Genomic DNA, 22954 nt, shown 5'->3' with positions numbered 1-22954 from the left:
GACATGTCATTCAAACGCTAACCAAAAGAAGCCGAGTGTAGCTATTTTCATATTAAACAAATAAAAAGTGACCAACATGGCTTACCAGATGAGTAAAAATTACCCAAAAGGTAAAAAATATCCAGAGGGTGTGGGGAAATGGAAACTCTCAAAGGCTGTCTTAAGAATATAAACTGGTTACACACTTTCTGGGAGGAAATGTGGAAACATACATGAATAACTGTACAAGTGTATAAACACTTCACAATTCCACCTTTAGAAATTTATACTAAGGGAATGATGTGAGAAATACAAAAAGATCACTTTCCATAATAGTGAAAAACTAGAATGTTTAGGATAAACTAAATCTTCAATAGCAGGGAATTGGTTAAGCAAATTAAAAGCACAGTTTAAGATGGACTATGAAAAAATTATACTATATAATAATCTACTTGCTGGGAAATTCACAATAATATATATTTTCATACTATAAATCAATGTGTATAACATCACACCAATTTACTAAAAATAAAAGGTAAAGAGTGTTTATACATGTGTGTATGGAAAGATATAAATGAAAATACTAACAATGGTTTCTCCATTTGAAGAAATATATGGATGAATTTTACTTTTATCTTTGGCATTTTTACATTTTTCAAGTTTTTTGATGTAAGCATTTAGTACTTTTAAAATTTAAATCAACAGCAAAATAATGGTAAATATAGTTAGAAAAAAGAAGTTAACTATTACATTTAGCTGTAGCCATGTGAAATACTGAACTAGTACAGCTTTTAATCTTGTTATTTGGAAATGCTAACACATCCACCTCATTTCTCTCTGCTTGTTGAATCATACTAACATTCTGCACTAGATAATGGAATCAAGGTTATTTCTCATACAAAAAGCTAATGCCCAACAAAAGAATGTGTTTGCTATAGAATGACATAGTTAACATAAACTGCAGTTTATCAAAGATGATTCTGATTAGCCACAGATGAAATGTTATTCTTAAATAATTTCTTACTTTAAAAGTTGTAGGTAAATCTTCATCTTCCATAGGATCTATGTCAAACCAGTGATCATCTGTATCTCCTGTTTCTTGTAAGCTTTTATGAAATTCTAGCAGTCCTGCATTATATCTGCACGGCATTTTAAAATAGAGTTAGTTTGAACAGGACTCTGTAAGTAGACAGTTTACCAATTAGACAACAAGAGACCGTTTTTGTTTTTTTTTTTTGTGGTAAGTAGGATGGTGATAACCTCTGGCATGCTATAGAAATACAAACACTAGGACTCTCACCTGTGGTAGATTGGGATGAAATACAGGTGGAAGGGGAGACAATAGATTATGTAGTAGCTCAAGCCTGAACATTATGGGGGCCATGGTAATTAAAGGGACTGTAGAGTTGGTTGGCTTTTTTTTTACTGTCTTGGAAGCCTTGAAGAAAGAAAATGGCACAGGTCAGCCAACTATTGACTCCCGGACACAATGAAAGACAGAGGCCTCTGAGGGCACCATTTAAAGAGACCCTCATCTCCTACAGACATAAAGATAACCTGTGCTGAAAATCAGGCCCAGATTTAATCACAAAGTGGAACAAACTGCAAAAGAAACCAAATACACAGCCTCAACAGGACTACTACTATCAACTAAGGATACTCCATGAAAGTTAAAAGGCCGCTTTGGTAACGTTTCAAAAACCTTGACGAACTCTAAACATAAAGGCAGACCATGCTGAAAATGAGGCCCAGTATTTAATCACAAGAGTAGAACAACAGCAAAAACCAAAAGCATAGCCTCAACAGAACTATTGTACTATCAGGACTCTGGTAGGGAACAAGTAGATCATGCAAAAATATGATCTGAGGTACATGTCTCAAAAGATGATACACTTCCTTCTCAAAATTCTCTCATATCTGCTCATTGCCTACAGACAAAAAAATCTAGGATCAAGTATAAGCAAAGCCCAAGTGGGAAAACAGAGGAAGAAAAAGCTTATTCACCATAAGCATTGTAGAACTTGGCTACTACGTACTAGCAGGAACATGTCTGGGAGTGGATCTTAAGAGTGCTGAACCAATGGTCAAATATATAGCTTGATAGGGAAATATATATTGATTTGGGGCAACTCTTCCATAATTCAGCATTTACTTTCCTAGCAAGGACACCCAAAGCCAGTCCTAACATGCTGCTGAGAAGGCTACTTGAAGCTTGGAAACCACAATGGCCTCTAGTAATTGAGGTGGAAATGTTGAAAATTTCTTGGCAGAGTATTAAAGAAAGCTCAGGGAGGTAAAGATGTTAGAATGGACTTACTGCATAAGACAATAGAATCCATCACTAGACAATGTTCCCTAGAAAGGCCCAGAAGACATTCCATCCATTAATGTAATAAGAAATACAGAGTGAGAAGGACATCAGTGTCTTTGAGCAGCTCAGTGGTGGCTGTTCTCTATAGGCCAGGGATGAAAGTAAATGATGCTGCCAGACAACTGGGCTTTCTAGTGTCAATGATTTGGGAAATTGATTTCTTTCCAATGCCCATCAATAAGGAAAATAAACAGTAGTTCACATATCTGAGGAAAGGACAGCAGTACAGATTCTCTGTCTTGTCTTAGAGCTATGTTAATTCTCTCCACAATATAGACTAAGGGGATTCTGATCATCCTGACATTCTGCAAAACATCACACTGGCCAAATACATTGATGACATCATGCTAACCAACAGGAAGTGGGACATCTTCTGGACACTAAAAACCAGGCATGCCAGAGGATAGAAGATCAACCTTACAAAGAATTAAGGAACTACCATATAAGTGATGCTTTTAGGGATTCAATGGTTGGGCCCAGCAGTAATCCTTCATAAGGATTTGCATAAGTAAATTTTGCCTACTTCACCCTTCAGATCCCAGCCAAACATTATTTCCTCAAGGAGACTTCTGATTCCCAGAAAGACATTGGGGTTCCAATAAAGACTAATTTTTCATTATATTTTCCTTCATAGCACTTTATCACGTTTCATAATTGATTATTTATATAACTGATTATTTGATTAAGGTCTATAACGTTCACTATACTGTCAGTTACGTGAGGACAGGAACTATCTATTTTGTAAACCATTTTATCCCCAACACCTAAAGCAGTCTCTAAAATATGATAAATGTTTAGCAAATAAAATGAACGAATGATGCTAAAAATGGCTAAGGATCTACATATGGGAAGTGAACAGATGGTCCATAAACATTCTCCTGTACAATTTCACTAAGTGTGTAACACCCAATACTCCCAGACTCAGAATTTGGACCCTTTCAATGAGTTATAAGCTCATTTATAACTTAAATACCTATTCCAAGTGGTGATAACATTAATAACTACAACCATTAATTATCTATTAAGAATACCATTTTTGTGTCCTGGGCATTGTTAATCACTTTATGAGGTGGGCACTAGTATCAGTTCCAAAGATAAGGCTTAGCGACATTAAATTTCCTAGAGTCATATATTAGATAAGTGGTAGAAAATGTATTTGAACCCGGGCCTATCAGACTCCAAAGCCTATGTTCCTAATGCCTATGCTATATGACCTTTTATTGCCATGGCCTGTTAAGTTTGATACTTAATATTCTCAAGTACATGAAAGAAATTATCTATAGAATCAGTGATGGAGAAAAGAATCAGTAGAGCACAAATGTCATGATCCCTGGTATATTGTACAAACTTTATTCCCATTACATAATGCTAAAAGTTGATAGGCAACATCTACCCATTAATTAAAATCCTTACCTCTTCTGAGCACATCGAAGTAAACCACGTCCAAAATAAACTAAAGACATAAAATTTTCACAAATTTCATTTTCTTGGATCACCATCTTCATCACCAGAAATTTATTCTCAGCTTCTATACAATCCTGTAGCAACATAAAGCTAGGTTTGGCTGATGTAAAAGTCAGTTTTTTCCTTTTACAATAAACAGTTATTTCCCAAACTGGAGAAGTTAGGGCAGCTTTAATATTGATCCAGTCATTTATTCATATCTCTAATACATCTCTGTATATAATCCCATAAATAATGTACTCAGTGCTTTAGTTATTTACAAAAGAACTAAAGATCTTTAACCAGTGTTTCAAAGTGAATATTAAAACAACAACAATCTTTATATCTAAAACTGACAAATATTACTAGCCAAAATAAGGGCTCTTCTGATGACTATGGGAACATAGTTCTTTATAATTCTTCCTAATTTTTCATTCTAATTGGAGCACAAATCTTCCTATTTTTTCAAATAGGAAATAAGTGACTTTTTGACCACACATATAGTCTCTTTTGAGGAATGACCACCTTGATCATAAGCAATATAGGTTTAGAAGTAAACTACAGAATCAGTTCTAATAAATGTTTTAGTTACCATTATTAAAACAGGCACAGTAGCCTAGCCCCGGTCTCCCTGGGAAAAAAAATGCTGCATGGCCTCATTTTAAAATATTCTCTAGCACATCACACTAAATAATTAGCATTATGTGAAATTATTTAAAGTGGAAATGTTTTCAGTTTGGTGCTTATAAATTCTATTTCACCTAATTAACAAGTCAGATTTATTTATTTATGAAACCAAGTAGAGAGTACAAATTTAGGAATACAAAAAGTAAAAGAGATATCAAGGCTGCAATTGAGAAACCATTAAAAATAAGAAAAAGAGTATTTAAATTTGTAAGGACCCTTAGAAATCACCTACTTACCTCCTCGATTTTTACTTTTGCACTTCACTTTATTTGATAAAGAATTTGAGGTAAAACTCATATTTTACAAAGAGGGTAAGATAAAGACCAGAGAGATTAAACTACACTAAAAAATGGATTAAAATTTATTATATAAGTGAAAGAAGCTAAACAATTTTCTGTTTTATATAAGTGATAAGTATTTCAAAGATAAATAAAATAAAGTTATAAGCTAACATTAAGTTTCCCCTAGCAATATTTTTAGTTTCACAATATAGTCTCTAGCATAATTACTCTACATTTTCAATATATGACAGAAAAGTCACAGAGTGGTTTCAATTTTTAGAGAATGTCAAAAATCAACACTTTAATTTGTTAAAATGAAGTCAGTGTATGTGAAGAGATTTATAATGTGCAAATAACACATGCTACATACCTCTTTCTTTCCTCTTTCAGTGACTGCTACTCCATATAAAAATAGTAATGTCAAATAATAACCAATATTAATCTGATGTGCCTAAAAAGATAAAATATACTTTAGTTGATTATTTAGACTATGCTACTTTTTAGTGTAGAAAGCTTAATTAAATATCCTAGGCCTATTTAATAACTATTAAAAATAGTTAAAATTATCATTATATTGTCAATCATCTAATAATCACTACAGAGAATTCATTCTAGATGTATTTAATAGTTTGACCCAGAAGACAGTCAATAATCTCAAAATAAAACATTAGAGTTTGATCAAAGAAAATGAAAGCAAATGCCATCAAGATTTGTTATACTAAAACTTTCCAAAAAATTCTTTCTCTCATGATATTTTTGTATAGGAACACTTTAGATAATAACAAATACTACCATCCAGCTTAAAAAATACAATGATCTCTTAAATCAAAGTCTTTTATTGTCCACGTGTGGGTTTTGTTTTAACAGTATGAACATAAAGCTTATCACTTATTTAATGAAAAATTAAAACACAAATATTTCCTTCATTTGAAAATGGTCTATGCCAAATTAGAGATGGAGAATAGATTAGGGGTTAGGGAGAGTGAGGAGGGTAAAGGGTGCATGTGACTATAAAGGGGTAGCATAAGAGATTTTCATGGTGATGAAATAGTTCTTTTATCCTGATTCCAGTAGTGGTTACAAACATATACACTTGCGATAAAATGGGACAGAACTATACACACCTGTGCATAAAAAACTTATCACAGCTGGCCTGAGAATGCTATCCTTAGAAAGGTCTGCTTGCAAGGCTGACCTTGGCTGGTATCTATAAATCTGGATTTCAAGAGTGTTCCCACTGTTCTCTGACAGGGGTGTCTCACTGTTCCTAGAATGTTTGTGCCAACTATGTGATTTATGCTGAACACCAGGAAGTTTCTCCTGGGAATCTGGAATTTTGATACATGTTAGGCAGAGGGTGTCTACACGACCAACCACCAATAAAAATCTTGAGCACTGATTCTCTAATGGACTTCCCTGGGCAGAAATATCACACACACACACACACACACACACACACACACACACACTGCTGCATTTTTGTTGCGAAGGAGGGAAAGAAAGAATGTACTCTGTGTAACCCCTCATGGAAGGGAGAAAACATAAGGAAGCCTGAAGATGGATTCCTCTAGACTCTGCCTATGTTATGTTTTGACCATTATAGTCTGGGTGTGTATCTTTACTATATAATTGTAATAAATCTCAGCATGAGTACAACTATATACTGAGTCTCATCAGTCCTTCTGAACATGGGGGTTGGAGGCCCCTGACACAATACCCACTATACCAATGTCAACTTCCCGGTTTTGATAATATATTGTTATGTAGATGTAACTATTGAGGGAAACTGCCTGAAGGGTACACCAGGACCTCTCTGTACTTCTGTATTGTACAAAGTTGTATTTTTGCAACTTCTCTGTGTCTAAAATTATCTCAAAATAAAAAGTTAAATGTCTATGGATAAAAATATTGTTCATTCTTTTCATAAGCTCTATACTGACAAAAAGTATAATGGCCAACAGTATATATTTATAACTGGCTGGGGTTAGGAGTTTAGCTTCAAACTAACTTCAGTGAAAATACACATGTATGTTTGTTATCAATGGGCCAAGTGAGTTTATAAACACAAACTCCCCTGTAACATCCAATTGGTTTCCACCTTAAACTTCCTATCTCTGCAGAGGCTCTGAAGCCAACACTACATGGGTTTGTATCTTGACTCCACTACTTACTACTTGATGAATTAAGCAAATTATTTAACCTCCGTGCCCTAGTTTCTAATCTGTAAAATGGGAATAATGAGATGGGTTGCTTGTGAAGACTAAATAAGCTAATTCTTACAAAGTGCTTAGAACAGTGTCTGCTTTATAGCAAACACTAATAGGTGTGAACTATTATTTTGTAACTTTTAAAAAACTAGCTTCATTAATACTACAACAAAGTCCTTGGCTCATACAATTCTAAACAAAAAAGAGCATTTGAGAACAAGATAAGATGCAAAATTGTGGTAATGCTTTCATTAGATGTAGAATGTAAAGAATTTAAAGATGCAAATGGTACATTTCTAACCTAAAGGCCCTGCCCTTTCCTTCCTACCTTCCCCCCATTAACAGAGAGTATCCCAGGTACTGGAACTAAATGGATGTTACTGGCAGCTGTCCCCCACCCCCACCCTACTGCCACTTCCTAAAAGGTTGCCTCGCCTCTCCTCGGTGGCCTTGAGGAACAGAGAGACACATTTGGATATAGCAGTAGGCTGCTCTGATTGTGACAATTCTGATTCTGCTCACAAGTGCCACCAACAGAGGAAACTTTTCCATTCTTAGTGTAAGACTCATCTTTGAAGTAATGCCTAAGTAGAGAAGGCTAAGCAATCAGCATCTGTTAATGCTGAGTTTATAGTGATTTATTTCACTGCTTAGCAACCTGGTCACTGGGAGAAATAGCAGGTCTGCAGCATCCCAGAAGTTCTTGGGATTCCATGTTGATGCAAACTACTTTTCTTTGTTCCCTCTTTTGACTCCATCTAGAATTCCTTTACGGTGGTATATATACGTCTTAGAACCTGTCCTGAGAATCCTAAAAAAGGATGATTTTTCCATCTCTTTGTATACTATTATAATATGGGATGTGGTGTCTTAGGCTACTTTGTTTGATGCCTGGGTAGTCCATTCTTGAAGACAACTCTAATCCATCTTCTACATGTGTGCAAAACTTAGTTTATTTTACTGATCCAAATTATTCAAAAGACTGATTTTTCCTTTTACGTCCTTACTATTGGTTCTTATTTTTGATGCAATGTTTACTTTTCCTCAGATTTTTCTCTAATTCTGAAGTATCATTTGACCTTGAACATATAAGTATGTCTTGTCAATTTTATCTGACATGATTACTCAATAATAGATGACAGAAGTTCCAATTTTTACAAATACAGAAATATCAGTAGAATTACATATAGAATGGATAAACAACAAGGTCCTACTGTATAGCACAAAGAACCATATTCAATATCCTGAGATAAACCATAATGGAAAAGAATATAAAAAAGAATGTATATATACATATAACTGAATCACTTTGCTGTATAGCAGAAATTAACACAAAATTGTAAATCAACTATACTTCAAATTAAAAAACAGAAATATCAGTAAAAAGAGGAGCTGATTATCAATTAGGGGGAAAGGAAGGAGTAGTTTTTAAAGTTCATGACTCTCCATTTCTAATTGGGAAAGCCCATTTTTACTAGTTCAAGTTTCTCTATTTAAGATGAACAGTTATGGTAGGAAAGGAAACTAGAATCGGCTCATTAAAGAGAAGCAGTCATGAGAAAGTACAAGACATGTGAAAGAAATCAATCTATGTGTACCTTTCTCTAGAGGTAAATGAGGAAAATACAAATTGGCCTACACCTTAAAATAAGCATACACGGACTGTTCTCTCATTGAAAAAATGTTGTCCAAGTCCATTATTTCAAACTTTCAAAAAGAAAACACTTACAGTATAATTAGTAGCTTGAATGTTCCTAAGTGCTGCTTCCAGTTGTGTTATTAAGAAACGTAAAGTCAAAGCAGGAACAATTTCCTCCCCATTTTGGCTGTTGGCTGCAACTTCTCTCTGTGGAAAATAATTTGGTTGAAAATTTCCTTAAGTTAGAGCAAATATCAACATTGATTTTTATTATACAAATAATACATGCTCATTGTAGAAAATTTGGAGAATAAAGATGATTTTTTAAAAAATCCACATGACCTAGATAAAATTGTTCTCATATTTGTTTGTTTTTAAGTAGTTCGACAAATCATCTTTGTAACTACTTCCTCAAGATACTAAAAAGCATTCCTATGCCTGTTGAAGGGTTGGCAATGTCCACTCCTACTTCAGAGGAAAGTCATAATCCCACTTCATTCTCATACCTTCTATTCTCTAACATAGCTAAAAATCTTCATTCCAGCCCTGAATCTCTGGTAAATAGGAATGCTGGCTTTAAAAATACCAACACCAAGGCAAACCATCTTATGCTGTCATCTAATTGGAACCAAGCTAATATATGATTTATTATGTACCATAGTTTATTTACATAGATGCAATGAAAGGAATTAACTATGTCTTATCTTTGTGTCCATTCCCCAATGCCTTGTACCCACAAATGCTTGGCTTAAATTACATTATTTGTTTAATGATGTATTATCTATGTGGGAAATTTAATCTACACTTTAACTTGGTTTCCAGTATACAGTACTTCCCTGTTTTTCTCCTAGCCTAACTAGATACTTTACTTCAGTCTCCATAACACTCTATTTAATGAACCTCTTCTCTATCAACACACATTCCCTAGATAAAGTAATCCACTGTCATCTTTTTAAATAGCGTCTACACACTGACAGTTTTCCAAATTTATTATTTCGAGCTCAGAACTATCACCTGAATTCCAGACTCATGTATCCAACCATATACTCAACAATATCTCTTGAATTTGAATAGATATATAAAACATAACACTGAAGTTCCACCATTGCCAAACAGTTTAGGTAGTTTCAGAGCAATATTCTCAACGAGAACTAAAAAAGCTGGATAAAATACAAAAAAAAACTTTTTTTGTTTGTAAAGCTACCAAGGCACTGAAAATCTCTGGGACCAACATGCAATAGAGGAGGAAGGCCCAGACAGCAGACTGACTTTTGGAGCCACTTTTCTCCTTAAGGCAATTGCTGTATTCAGTTATGGCTGAGAGGCTGAAATGCTAGGCAGAGCTTTCCACAAAGCTGCAGAGCTAGAGGGAAAATTGGAGTGTATGACCTATCAAGGAAGAGGGGCCCTGGTAAATACCTTATTCTTTTGGTTGGGACCCTGAAGAAATTTACCCTTAGAGTCAAAGTGTCTGTTTTGGTTCCAGTTGGAAGCAGACCCTAACACAAGGATTTGAATGCAAGTAGTTTATTTGAGAGGTGCAGAGAACAATGGTACTGGAGTGGAGAAGGGCATCAGGGAAGAGAAAGCAGACTTTAAATTAACAGGTGTGTTATTAAGCTAGTTACCCACAGTGGATGACTAAGGTTAATACAACAGAAAAACATTGAAAAATTCAAGCCTCAGTATTATCCAACTTAAGGGGAGAGAGAACTGGGATATTTATATAATAACTCCCAAGGTTTATTGACTGAGTGCTTTCTGAGGTAAGGGGGGAGTATTAATTCCTTGGGGTCTCTAAACTGCCATGAGAATTACAGCCTTCTGCAGTTCCAGGAAAAAAAAAAAAAGAAAGGCCTGAAGCATAGAGATGTAGATACTGAAAATTGGAAACTGTCCAGAGTATACTGAAATGATAGAGTTCAAGGGGCCAAGGGGTATCGGCAGGGCACTGACAGTATCTGCAACAAAGGGTAAACCACAAATAGACTCTTCTTCACAGAACAGAAGTAAAGCTTAGAATCATCTCAGTCCCTAGTTGAATTAAGTGATCTGCAAGAAAAGCACAAATAAGCAAAAGATTCTGTCCTGTTTTTCTAGTTCTTCTCAAAAGAAGGTTGCTCTAAACCAACCCAGGCAGCCACTGCAAGTAGCAGAATTCTGTATTATCCTTTAGATGACTATGGAATTTAAAAATAATTTTATTGAGTTATAATTAACATATAATATTTCAAGGTGTACAACATAGTGATTTGACATTTTTCTTATGACATCATCATGAAATGATCACTGCAATAAGACCAATTAACATCCATCATTATACGAACTTGTTATAATATTACTGATATGTTCCCTAGGTATATATTATATCCCCTTGACTTATTTATCTTATAGCTGTAGGTTTGCACCTCTTAATCCCCTTCAGACAAAATAGATAACTATGGAATTTGTACTGATGTTTTTATGTTCATTCATGATTTTGGTTCTTTTTGCCTTCTTTTTTTTTGAACATTCTTACCAGGCATTTATCAACTTTATTGGTCTTTTCAAAAAATCAAGTTTTGGTTTAACTGACCTTTTCTAGTTTGTTTTATTCTATTTCATTAGTTTTAGCTATCTTTATTCTTTTCTCGACTCTGTTTTTAATTTGCTGTTCTTTCCTTAGCCTCTTGAATTTTATGTTTAGATGACTGATATTCAACCTTGCTACTTTTTCGATTATATGCATTTCAAGCTATAAATAATCCTTGCAGCACAGCCTTTATCTAATAACACAAATTCTGATATATGTTTTTCATTCAGTTCCAAAATTTATCTAATGTCCAGTGTGCTTTCTTCTTTGATCGCTGGTTTAACTAGATTAGATGTATATATCTTAACTTAGGAACAATGGTTTTCTAGTTTATCTATCTGTAACTAATTTCTAAATTAATTGTACAGTTGTTAGAGAACATGCTCTGCATGTTTTGATGTTTTGAAATTTGATGAAATTTGCTTTGTGAACTAGTATACGGTCAATTTTTGTAAATGTTATATACATTTAAAAAGAATATACATTTTGTCACTGTTACATATATATAAGTCAATTACATCAAGTTTGCTACAGCTCTACTAATTTTGTGTTCATGTTCTATTACTTATTAAGAGAGCTATGTTAAAATCTTCCACTGGGATTGCTGATTGGTCCACTTCCCCTTTAGTATTACCAACTTTTGTTATTACACATAACATTTCTGAATGTATTTGGGTCTACTACTGGAATTTCTCTTGTATTTTAATTTATTTATTTAATTTATTTATTTTTGGCTGTGTTGGGTCTTCGTTGCTGTGCGTGGGCTTTCTCTAGTTGTGGTGAGCGGGGGCTACTCTTCGTTGCGGTTCATGGGCTTCTAATTGCGGTGGCTTCTCTTGTTGAGGAGCATGGGCTCTAGGCATGCAGGCTTCAGTAGTTGCAGCACGTGGGCTCAGTAGTCATGGCTCATGGGCTCTAGAGCACAGGCTCAGTAGTTGTGGCGCATGGGCTTAGTTGCTCCGCAGCATGTGGGATCTTCCTGGACCAGGGCTCAAACCCATGTCCCCTGCATTGGCAGGCTGATTCTTAACCCCTGCTCCACCAGGGAAGTCCCCATAGTAAGTTTTAATATCAAAGTGGGCAAATTCCCAGCCCTTCTCTCCCACACTTCTCTTTTGTAATTTTCCTGGCTATTCTTCCCTTAATCTCCCTTTAGAACTAGCTTTTAATAACAAAAACAAAAACAAACGAACAAAAAAAAAACAACAAAAAAAAACCTTTTGTTATTTTTATTGGAATTATATAATATTTGTAAATTTTAATTTCAGGAAAATTGACTTCTCTATCACGTTGTGTCTTCCTACATGTATTGCTTCCCATTCAGGTCTTCGTATCTTACCTTTAGTAGAGTTTTAGAAATTTTTATTTATTGTTTTAATATAAAGTATTGATTTCTAAACTTAATGTAAAAAAATCAGTGTGTGGGGGTACTTGCTAAAATGCAGATTCCCAGACCTTCCCCCAGAGATTTTGATTCTTTAGGACTAGTATGGGGGTCAGATAGGCTCACGTAAGTGGCTTAGGAAAAACTTTGAGAAACACTAGTTTATATCTTGTATACTTCTTAAGTGTCTTCCTGGGTATTTTATCTTTTCTGTTACTATTAAAAATATTTTTCTTTCATTTTTACCTTCTAACTGGTATTGTTTATATATATAAAGCCTACTGATTTCTATTTCTTATTGTGGTTTCTGGGTGATTTCCAAAAGATAAGAGGGGAATAGTGGCATTATTCCATCAATTTCAAACCAGAATTCATACTTGTGGTAAATTACCTCACTTAAGATTATAGCTGTATATAAAGTCTTTGGATATTTTTAGAGTTTTTAAAATTTTTAATCATAATAGTATTAATTTGTTTCATGGTAATAATTAATGATATATTCTTTCACAGAAAAGGTAAATGTGGCCTTTTCAGGACACCTATGGCGTTCTGTCTCCGCCCCCCAATTAATTGTCACAAAGAAGAGAAGATCATTTTCCTTAACTTTGGGAAATTCCATTAATTTATAAACTGATACCCAACTTGTGCTGAAAGCTTCACAACTTATTATCTAGAAAAACTATTTCTAAGATGCAAATTGACAATATATTCTCTAAAATGTTTATCTCATTAAAAAATCCAAGTCTTATTATTTTTCTTTATACTTTACATTTTTGAAAAATCTGTCAGTATTTTACAAATTAGGAAAACTGAAAGCAGTTTCCTCTCCCAGAGTGGCATGTTGTGTGTTATTAGAATTAGAATAAACACTAGACCTTATAGTCAACAGCTTATAAGCTACTAACCCACATTCCTACCATTATCCTTGAAAGGCTAGCATCAGCTTTATTTAATTAATAAAAGTCTAGAGTCAAAGCTGAAACCAAAGCCCTTGACATGCAGATGTCAAGACCTTAGTGGCACTGTTATAGTAAAGAAAAGGAAAGAAAGAAAGGAAAGAAAGGAAGAAAGGAAGAAAGGAAGAAAGGAAGGAAGGAAGGAAGGGAAGGAGGGAGGGAGGGAAAAAGGAAAGAAAGAAAGAAAGAAAAGAAAAGGAAGGAAAAGAAAAGAAAAAGGAAAAGAAAAGAAAAGAGTCATTGTAAAATAATAGGAAATATATATATAATAAGAAATACATATATTGATCTGTCCCCAGTTCCTGCCAATATTTGGTCTTTGACTCTGGTTCCAGACACAGAGCTCCTAAAACCCTTGGAATTTCCTGGATGACAGGAGTGTCTTTTGTTCTAATGAGGTGACTCTTAGTGGGCTTCTGGATGCAGGCTTGGTCACCAGAAAGACCAAGCCATGATTAGAAGCTTGGAAATTTCAGCACCATACCCCAAAGAGGGAAGAGAGGCTGGAAACTGAATTAATAATTAATCATGCCTACATGATGAAATCTCCATAAAAATTCTAAGAGTATGGGCTTTGGAAAACTTCCAGTTTGCACATGCACATGCCAGGAGAGTGATGTACCCCAACTCCAAAAGAAGAGAAGCTCCTGCACTTGAGACCCTTCCTTGCCCTATGTATATCTTCCTGTGATTGTTCAGCTGTATCCTTTATCAATCATATCATTTATCATGTAATAAACTGGTCAACGTGTTTCCCTGAGTTCTGTGAGCTGTTCTGGCAAATTATTGCACTCATGAGGGGTCATGGGAACCCCAATGTATAGCCAATAAGTCAGAAGTACTGGGGCAACCTAGGACTGGTGATTGGCATCTGAAGTGGGAGCAGTCTTGGACTGGGCCCTTAACATGTGGAATTAGATGCTAACTCCACGTAGACAGTGTCAGAATTGAATTGATTTGTAGGACACCCAGCTAACGTTGGAGAATTGACTGCTATGGGACTAAACCCCCACATCTAGTGTCAGAAGTGCTGTGAGTATGGCAGTAGTGTGAGAGTAAAGGAACACAGTGTATCATATACACAGACCTACACTTCTGCTCCAAATATCAAATTATGATCTTACCTGCATAGTTTGGAAGGAAAAATCTTCTTGTAAGAACTTCTTGATATGAGGAACCACACCTTTTGGTAGAGTATTAATTGCATTCAATAACTTCTTCACTTCTAATAGCAGGTTAACAGGGACAAGATCAGTAGGTATGTTCTTTTCCTGTTTGTCCTAGAAGACATTATTAAAAATTTACACAATTATACATGTTCTAATTTACTCTAATATTAAAACCAGCTAAAGTATTTCTTTTAAAATAAGTTCCTTTACATGCTATATGTAGATCACTCTGACAGACTACAATAAGAATAAGACATTCTCTCTGCTCTCAAGGAACTTACAACATAGCTGAAAGTTTAAGACTAAAACTCAAGAAGCTTTAATCTAAGGAAGGCCATCATAAATGAATTTAAAAGTTATAAACAAAGCATAGATTCTAAGATGGGAATAATTATGTCTTTTTTTTATGGTGGTGGGATGGGAAACATGAATGATTTTAGGCTTAAATGTGAGTTAAGCCTTAAAAAATGGTTGCCCTTGAGAAAAACACAACATGTACTGAATTGGTCCATTTAAGGCGTTAAAAAAAATGCTAAGTTTAAAATATTAAATAGATTATTCTACAAAATAATATGAAAACTATATCCAACGGTGCTTTTTACATTATGTGACTAATGCTTCAGCTACTAAACACAGCAATTTGAAAATGAATAGCTATAATACTTCAAATTATAAATAAATTAGTATAATATAATGATTCTATGTATAATCTCAATTCAATCAGAGCCGAATAAATAGTAATAATCTTGGGACTTCAGGAACTGATCCTACAGACTTAATTAAACTGTAGTTAATGGTTAACTGATAGCTATATAGTCAAGTCTTGCTGGATTTTCTATTAACATTAATTGTGAGGAACGAATGCACAATAGAAATGAATAAAGATCCTGGAACAGATGGATGACGGCCTTCCTTCAAATCTTAACAAGATACCACAGTCCTTACACCCTGCTGAAACTTTGGGAATATGAATATGCAGCCACTGACCTCTGTATATGAGAACAGACAGGTTATTACTGCAGAGGCCATGTAGTCACTGAAAACGCAAAATAGTCACTGGTGTGTGGTGACTGTGACTGCCTGGTTTCTAACAGACCTGGAACCACCCAGGAAAGTAACTAGGAACCAATAAGGTCCACAGCAGGACTACTACTCTTCCTCTTCCTCCTCCTCTCCACTTCTGGTTTTGAGTCTTAAATTGAGATTCCTTCATTCCCAACAACACCCAACAAACACATCTTACATTTTATGGTACTTCATTATATTTACATCCAAAAATGTAGGAAATGTTAACAGTTTGCTAAATCCCAGTAAAGAGTATATGTGTTCATTGTACTAGTCTTGCAACTTTTCTATAGGTTTGAAATTTTTCAAAAAGTTAAAAAAAAAAAAAGCTTCTAAAAAATAACCAAACAAACCTTTATAAAGAATGACCACATTGTCGCACTGTTGGTGGGAATGTAAATTGATACAGCCACTATGGAGAACAGTATGGAGTTTCCGTAGAAAACTAAAAATAGAACTACCATACAACCCAGCAATCCCACTACTGGGCATATACCCTGAGAAAACCATAATTCAAAGAGTCATGTACCAAAATGTTCATTGCAGCTCTATTTACAATATCCAGGACATGGAAGCAACCTAAGTGTCCATCAACAGATGAATGGATAAAGAAGATGTGGCACATATATACAACGGAATATTACTCAGCCATAAAAATAAATGAAATTGAGTTATTTGTAGTGAGGTGGATGGACCTAGAGACTGTCATACAGAGTGAAGTAAGTCAGAAAGAGAAAAACAAATACTGTATGCTAACACATATATATGGAATCTAAAAAAAAAAAAAAAAAGGTTCTGAAGACCCTAGGGGCAGGACAGGTATAAAGATGCAGACGTAGAGAATGGACTTGAGGACACCGGGAGGGGGAAGGGTAAGCTGTGACAAAGTGAGATAGTGACATGGACACATATACACTACCAAATGTAAAACAGATAGCTAGTGGGAAGCAGCTGCATAGCACAGGGAGATAAGCTCGGTGCTTTCTGACCACCTAGAGGGGTGGGATAGGGAGGATGGGAGGGAGACACAAGAGGGAGGAGATATGGGGATATATGTATATGTATAGCTGATTCACTTTGTTATAAAGCAGAAACTAACACACCATAGTAAAGTAATTATACTCCAATAAAGATGTTTAAAAAAAAAAAAAAAAGAATGACCATTGTCAATAGTGCATATATTTCAAACTAAAGGTCAATTCTGTAATCAAAAGTCATTGCAGATCATCTAACACTAATTAACAAATTGATACACAAGTAAGATTATGGCATGAATAAAATTTTTTCAACAGGAAATACTATAAGCTTCATGTTTGTTAAATAATCTTATTATAAATACAATTTTAATTTTTAAGTTAGTTGTCAAAATATTTGATGCTCAATCCATTTTTGCAAAATAGATTTAGTATCTAAGCCAAATTCAGGTTAAAGTTTACACCTCCTTTCCCTCTGTATTCCGAAATCTGTATCTAGAAATGGCTTTTCTGGATCCAATCCCCCTGGTCCAAGTGTACATATTGCACATATTGTATTTCATCTGCAAAATTTTTTACAGTGATAACCGCATGCAGGTGAATACTATGGTTATTTTACGTTTATATATTTTTCTCCTCCTAGGTTACTGGATAACCTTTATTAACAAATGGACATCAATCATTATATAAAACTATGTGGAAAGTAAAAATTACACTAACAAGAACCTAACAAATACCTCTCATCCATCCTTCACTAAACATAAATACATGTGATATTCACAAACATGTGTCTGTATTTTTTAATCTACCATAAAGTATATTGTCACTGGCAACAAAAGCTTTATATTAGTGTATAATTCAGTTATTCATTTAGAACTGGAGGTTCTGACAGTAAAGATGATAAAAACAGGAAAAAGAATTAACTTCAGAAACAACTCAATGAAATGTCTTACTAAATAAAATTCTCTGTGTATGTTTTATTTCTATGTGTATAGTGTTCATTTTGTTTGAATTTTGCTTTTAAAAGACAAACAAGAGATTTCTTACAATTGATTGTGGGATGTTTCTGGGCAAGTCAATTCAATTATCTACTAATTTTAACTTACAGTTAGGATTGGTGCTTAGAATGATAACTTTGAGACACAAATATCAATTATCAAAGAAAGATTTAGTGATGACCACTAAGGTAGGAAAATTTTTAGCAGATAATTAAATTGATTAGATTTAGCATTCAATTCTCATACAGCATTAGTTAACTGACTACATTGTCTCTTACCAGTTGATCAGTTGATTTTTCTACCTTATTCTTGGTTTCCTCCTTAGCCTGCTCCTCCACAGGAAGATCCCTATTTTAAATGAAAAAGCATTATATTCAGAGCATCTCCTTACAAAGAACACAATTAAATTGTAATAGTAAAGAATGTGACATGTGAATTTTTGCCTGAAAGTTTCAGAAGTATAAACAATATGTACCAAAGACTGGTAATAGTGGTAGATGCCATATCTCTTTAGGAACTCAAGTTAAAGAAAAGAAATTATGCCATGACCTTACTGGATAGTGGCAGAGAGAATACAAAGCTGATGTAAAAAATTTTTCATCTTTAACAAACACACAATAGACCAAAATAATGGGAAAAAATAACTTTATAGCACTGTTTCTCAATGTAAAGAAAAGGTTGAAAAGGTTGATGTTTTGATTTGTGTGTGTACGTGTGTGTGTGTGTGTGTGTGTGTTTATGAAAATAATTGAGGTCTGGAAAGGATCTATCTTACAGAGATCTTTTTTTTTTTTTTCAGTTTCCTGGCATTGCAATTGTCCAGTTTTTCAAAATGGCTTTTTAAATTGAGGCAGAATATCATATTTAGAAATTATTAACTATTTTTATAAAAAGGAATAACTTGACAAGTTTTGCTTTTGGCATGGGCTTGAAATGTGAACATATGCAGTATTATTTACTGAATTGAAAAATTTATTTATAAAATTGCTTTTGCCTATATACAGCACCATGACACAGGATTCATAATATGAGAACCATAACATAGGGTCATATATGATTTATATAATTTTCTTAATCCTATACACTAGCAGAGATAAAACTGAGGTGAGAAACTTATGTCAATTGATTGACTTATTCAGAACTGTACTTTGTAAATATTATCCTATTTTACTTCATATTTATGTACTCATTTGACAGACAATCATTTATCATCTACTATGTGCTGATTTTGTCAGGGGAAACTGAGACAGATAAATAATACAATATTGTCCACACAGGGAAAGTTTCAACAAAAGATGATTTATACACACAAACGATATTTCACAGTATGAGTCTCAGTGCTCTTTAAAATGTCATGGTAAAGAGAAACCTGTTAACTGTTTTTTCCTACACTTCTAAGCCCCACTCCAAAAAGGAACACAAGGAACTGTGTTATCAAGGAATGAAAAATACTGCAGCAGTATTCTGAAGCCTCTCAATGTTTAAGAGTACAAAAGGTACTCAAAATGGATACTCTACTTGCTAACTCTATTTCATGATAATCCACTCCTTAACCCAGTAGTTCTCAGTCCCAGATGCATATTAAAATCACCTGTGAAGCTTTGGAAATATCCAGATGTCCAAACTCTACTTCAGAGCTTCTTAATCAAACGTGTGGAACATGAGCTTCTATATTTTCCATAGGTTCCATTAACAAATTTTGATGTGAAAACTTAAATCATCTGTACTTCCTCCCCAACACTGAAATTGCTCTAGTAAAAGTTGCTAATGAAATCGTATTTGCTACTACAATAGCTTTGTCTTAGCTCTTCATTTTACCTAGCTTTTCTGCATTACTTAACATTATCCATCATATACTCCACCCCTCCTTGAAAACCTCCGCATCCTTCGCTGCTATTGGTTCTTCTCCTAGCCCCTCCAGCTGTCCACTTCTCAGTTTGTACCACTGGCTATCTCTCTTCCTTTCATTCACCTTATTCATCTATTATTTTAATAATATTTAATATAAAACTGCTTACATTAACACTATCAAACCATGCTCCCCATGTATTAGAACAGGAAGGTACATCAGTGGTCATATACGGCAGCTACTTTATTCTGTAGATGGGTAAATTAATGCCCAGAGAGGTCATACACTAGAAAGCAGCAAAGCTAAAACTAAGTGCAAAACTAGTATTTTTCTTTTGCTATTCTGCTACTTTTACCACCTGTGTACTTTATTCTGCTGCTGGGAGAAGCTGAAATTTTGGTATAACAATATACCTGAAATATTGAATATATATAGTATACAGTAATGTTCCATTTTTAGCTCTCTTTTTTCTTAGTACATTTTCTACTTAAATCAATCTCATTTATGCCCATGAATAAACACTCCCAGATAGGATTCAGGTCCTTCTTATTGAACTACCTTACCTTCAAGTCTCTAGCCCAATATATGACATAAAGTAGGCACTCAAATATTTATTGAATGAATAAATATAAAAACAAATAAATGAGCAAACTTCCATGAACTCAAATAGCACCCCATTCTAATGATCCACAAATCTATTTCTGCAGACTTAATCATTCTTTGATGCTACAGCTACACATTTCATTCCACCTACTCGACACTCTCCATAAGAATATCTTAGCGACACCTCAGTCTGGCTCATGTCCAAAGCTGAACTCATTATCTGTCCTCTCTTACTTTCTCAACACACATTAAACCTGTCTCCTTTTGTGATCTTCATATTAGCTAACGTTACATATTTCCTTCCGGTCATTAGAAACTTTCAAACCAACTCTACTACTCTTTTGCCCCTTTTCTCATATTTAAGTAGTCAAAGAATTCTGTTGATTCTAGTTCTATAAATCCTTCCTTTCTTATTATTTACTATTCCTATCATACAAGCCTTCATTAACTACTTCCTGAGCTATTACAATTGTCATATCTTGTCATCCTTCCCACTATCAACAGAGGTAGTCTTCCCAAAATACAGTGTAAAATTTCATTTCTCTTCTTCAAATGTCAATGGCTCTGCACAAAATAAAGCTAAACTCCTTACCAGGAGTCAAAATCCTCCCCAAGAATTTATCTTAAACACTTTTTCTTGCTGTTTCCTCAGCCAAATGACCTCCCATCTGCTCTGTTTCTACACCCATCAAAAGCCACCTGTATCCTTTAAAGTTCAGTTCAAATGTCACCTTGTGGAAACCCACTGAACCCCACTCAATAATTATTGTTCCTTTCTATATATAGCCACAGCATTTCTACTATAACACTTATGTATGCATTTTGCCTAAAGATAAAATAACTTTTTATATATCTTCCTACTATATTATAATTCTCTCTCAGTACATACATTTTGTCTTAGTCTTTATTCCCTAAGTACCATGGAGGTAAGTAAATACTTGTAAAACAACACATTGCTTATTATATGAGATAGTGAAAGGTGGCAAGGAGATCTCCAATACTAACCTGCTCTTTAGAATTATATGGGAGAGGTACAAGCAGGCTGAACTTTCCCTAATTTGAGGGGACAGATTGACATTTAGCCTAGGCCCAGTTGAACCACTCAGTAGAGTCTTCTGTGTTACGCTTAGGTTACCTTCTATAAAATGGGAATAATAATAGTATCCACCTCACTGAGTTGTTATGAAGTTTATATAAGTTAATGTTTGTAAAAGCATTTAAAACAATGCCTGGCAAAAGCTAGTGTGAATGAGATAAAAGGTAAGTCTATGTAAGTGCTTGTTAAATGATAAATAAAACATTACTTTGTTGAGAATGGCCCAGGTGTGGCAAGTTATGGTACATCTTTCAATTCTTAGCTATTTAGCCAGGGTGTGGTCCTTAGAGAAATTTTCCAAAATTAGATTTTACCCAGTTTACATCTCTCACTAATCAAAATTGCTAAATTGTCTTGAAACATTAGGGTATCTCATTCACACTAGCTTCCCAAAGTTATGTGAAAAAGACCAATGTCGTGTCTTCAAAATGCAGCAACTGCAGCTGGTTTTTTGTCAACCCATCCCTTACCTCACAAAAAATTCTTCTGGTAGAGAATCCATGCTGCACAATATTCTCTTGCAAGTCTTATTTCAAAGCTTGCAGACTGACTTTTACGACTGCTGTTTAAAGCTGTAAGGAAAATAATACTTTTAGTGGGAAGGTAGAAGGATTTCATTCTTTCTTCCCACTATCTAAATAGTACATAATCATTAAGAAAATTTTGAAACTGCTATAAAACAAAAATCAAAGTTTCATCATCCAAACATAAATCACTGCCTATACTTTAATATACTTAATTTTTTCCAAGCATAGGTATATCTTACCAATTTGTAATCATATTGAATAGGGAAGACTCTACATTACCTTTTTCACCACTGAACACTATATCAAAAGCATCTTTCATGTTATTTTATACTCCTAGTAAACATTCTCAATGGCTACATAACAATTGGTTGACTGGGGTTTCCTTGCTCATTTCCTTACAGTTGGACATTAAGATTGTTTCCCATTTTTTTCATTATAAATTAGTATTACGATAAACTCCACTGCCTATGAAGGATTTTCTATATTTATGATTAATTCCTTACAGTAAATTATCAGAAATAGAATTCCTAGGTCAAAAGACACAAATATTTTAGGCCTCTAGGTGCATAATGCTAAATGGCTTCCCAAATAGTTTGTAATAATGTATTTCCCAGAGGTATAAGAAGTTTCTCTTTAACACAACCTTGATAGCACTCATTGTTTTCTTTTAGTCTAAAAATAACATTTGGCTACTTTTCCCCAAAATTGTATGATTCTCTATCTCCATTAATAAGAGAGGTGGGATGTAAAGAACTCTTGCATATTTTCTAGTTCAGATATCAATGGATGTTGTGGATATTTCCTGAAGGAAAAAAAAAAAATACTGAGGCAAAATAAATGAAAACAAAAGAGGAATAGTGTATTATTAGCATATCTATTTATTTATATTGCTCTCTATTTAACTACCCTAAGACCAATTCTTCTAAAATTAGTCCCATTTGATCTCTTTTGCTGAGAGTTCAAGCCTCCAAACTCCATTGCCCTCTGTTAGGCTGACTTCCCTTTCTGATCCCACTGTACATAAGCCCAGGAAGTATTAGAGTGAAAGCAGGTAAAACTATTGCTTGGTGCTCTGGGGCAAAGAAAGAAATGATGAGAAAAAAGAAAAGAAAGTGGCAGCAATAGCATAAATAAAACAGACCTAGAGTGCCTTG

The 22954-nt window shown here is 34.4% G+C and overlaps 1 protein-coding gene across 10 annotated transcripts in view; it reads right to left on the bottom strand.

The window, feature by feature from the left end:
- Nucleotides 1-22954, bottom strand: part of DZIP3 (DAZ interacting zinc finger protein 3) — a 114978-nt gene that overhangs the window by 80487 nt on the left and 11537 nt on the right. For 9 of the 10 annotated variants that reach the window (XR_014245357.1, XM_082394645.1, XM_082394643.1 and 6 more), the window contains exons 2-8: nucleotides 21744-21845; nucleotides 18004-18073; nucleotides 14644-14799; nucleotides 8698-8814; nucleotides 5132-5212; nucleotides 3764-3888; nucleotides 1004-1118 (exon numbers count right to left, since the gene is read on the bottom strand). Coding sequence is in view for 9 of the 10 variants with exons in the window: in XM_082394645.1 (XP_082250771.1) it covers nucleotides 1004-1118; nucleotides 3764-3888; nucleotides 5132-5212; nucleotides 8698-8814; nucleotides 14644-14799; nucleotides 18004-18073; nucleotides 21744-21775 (696 nt within the window). In the remaining variant the exon portion in view is untranslated. The remainder of the gene's footprint in view (nucleotides 1-1003; nucleotides 1119-3763; nucleotides 3889-5131; nucleotides 5213-8697; nucleotides 8815-14643; nucleotides 14800-18003; nucleotides 18074-21743; nucleotides 21846-22954) is intronic. The other variant, XM_082394644.1, reaches the window with a different exon arrangement.

The sequence above is a fragment of the Balaenoptera borealis genome, assembly GCF_965194805.1.
Source record: "Balaenoptera borealis genome assembly, chromosome: 5".
NCBI lineage: Eukaryota > Metazoa > Chordata > Mammalia > Artiodactyla > Balaenopteridae > Balaenoptera > Balaenoptera borealis.
This window is presented reverse-complemented; position numbering and strand designations above follow the sequence as displayed.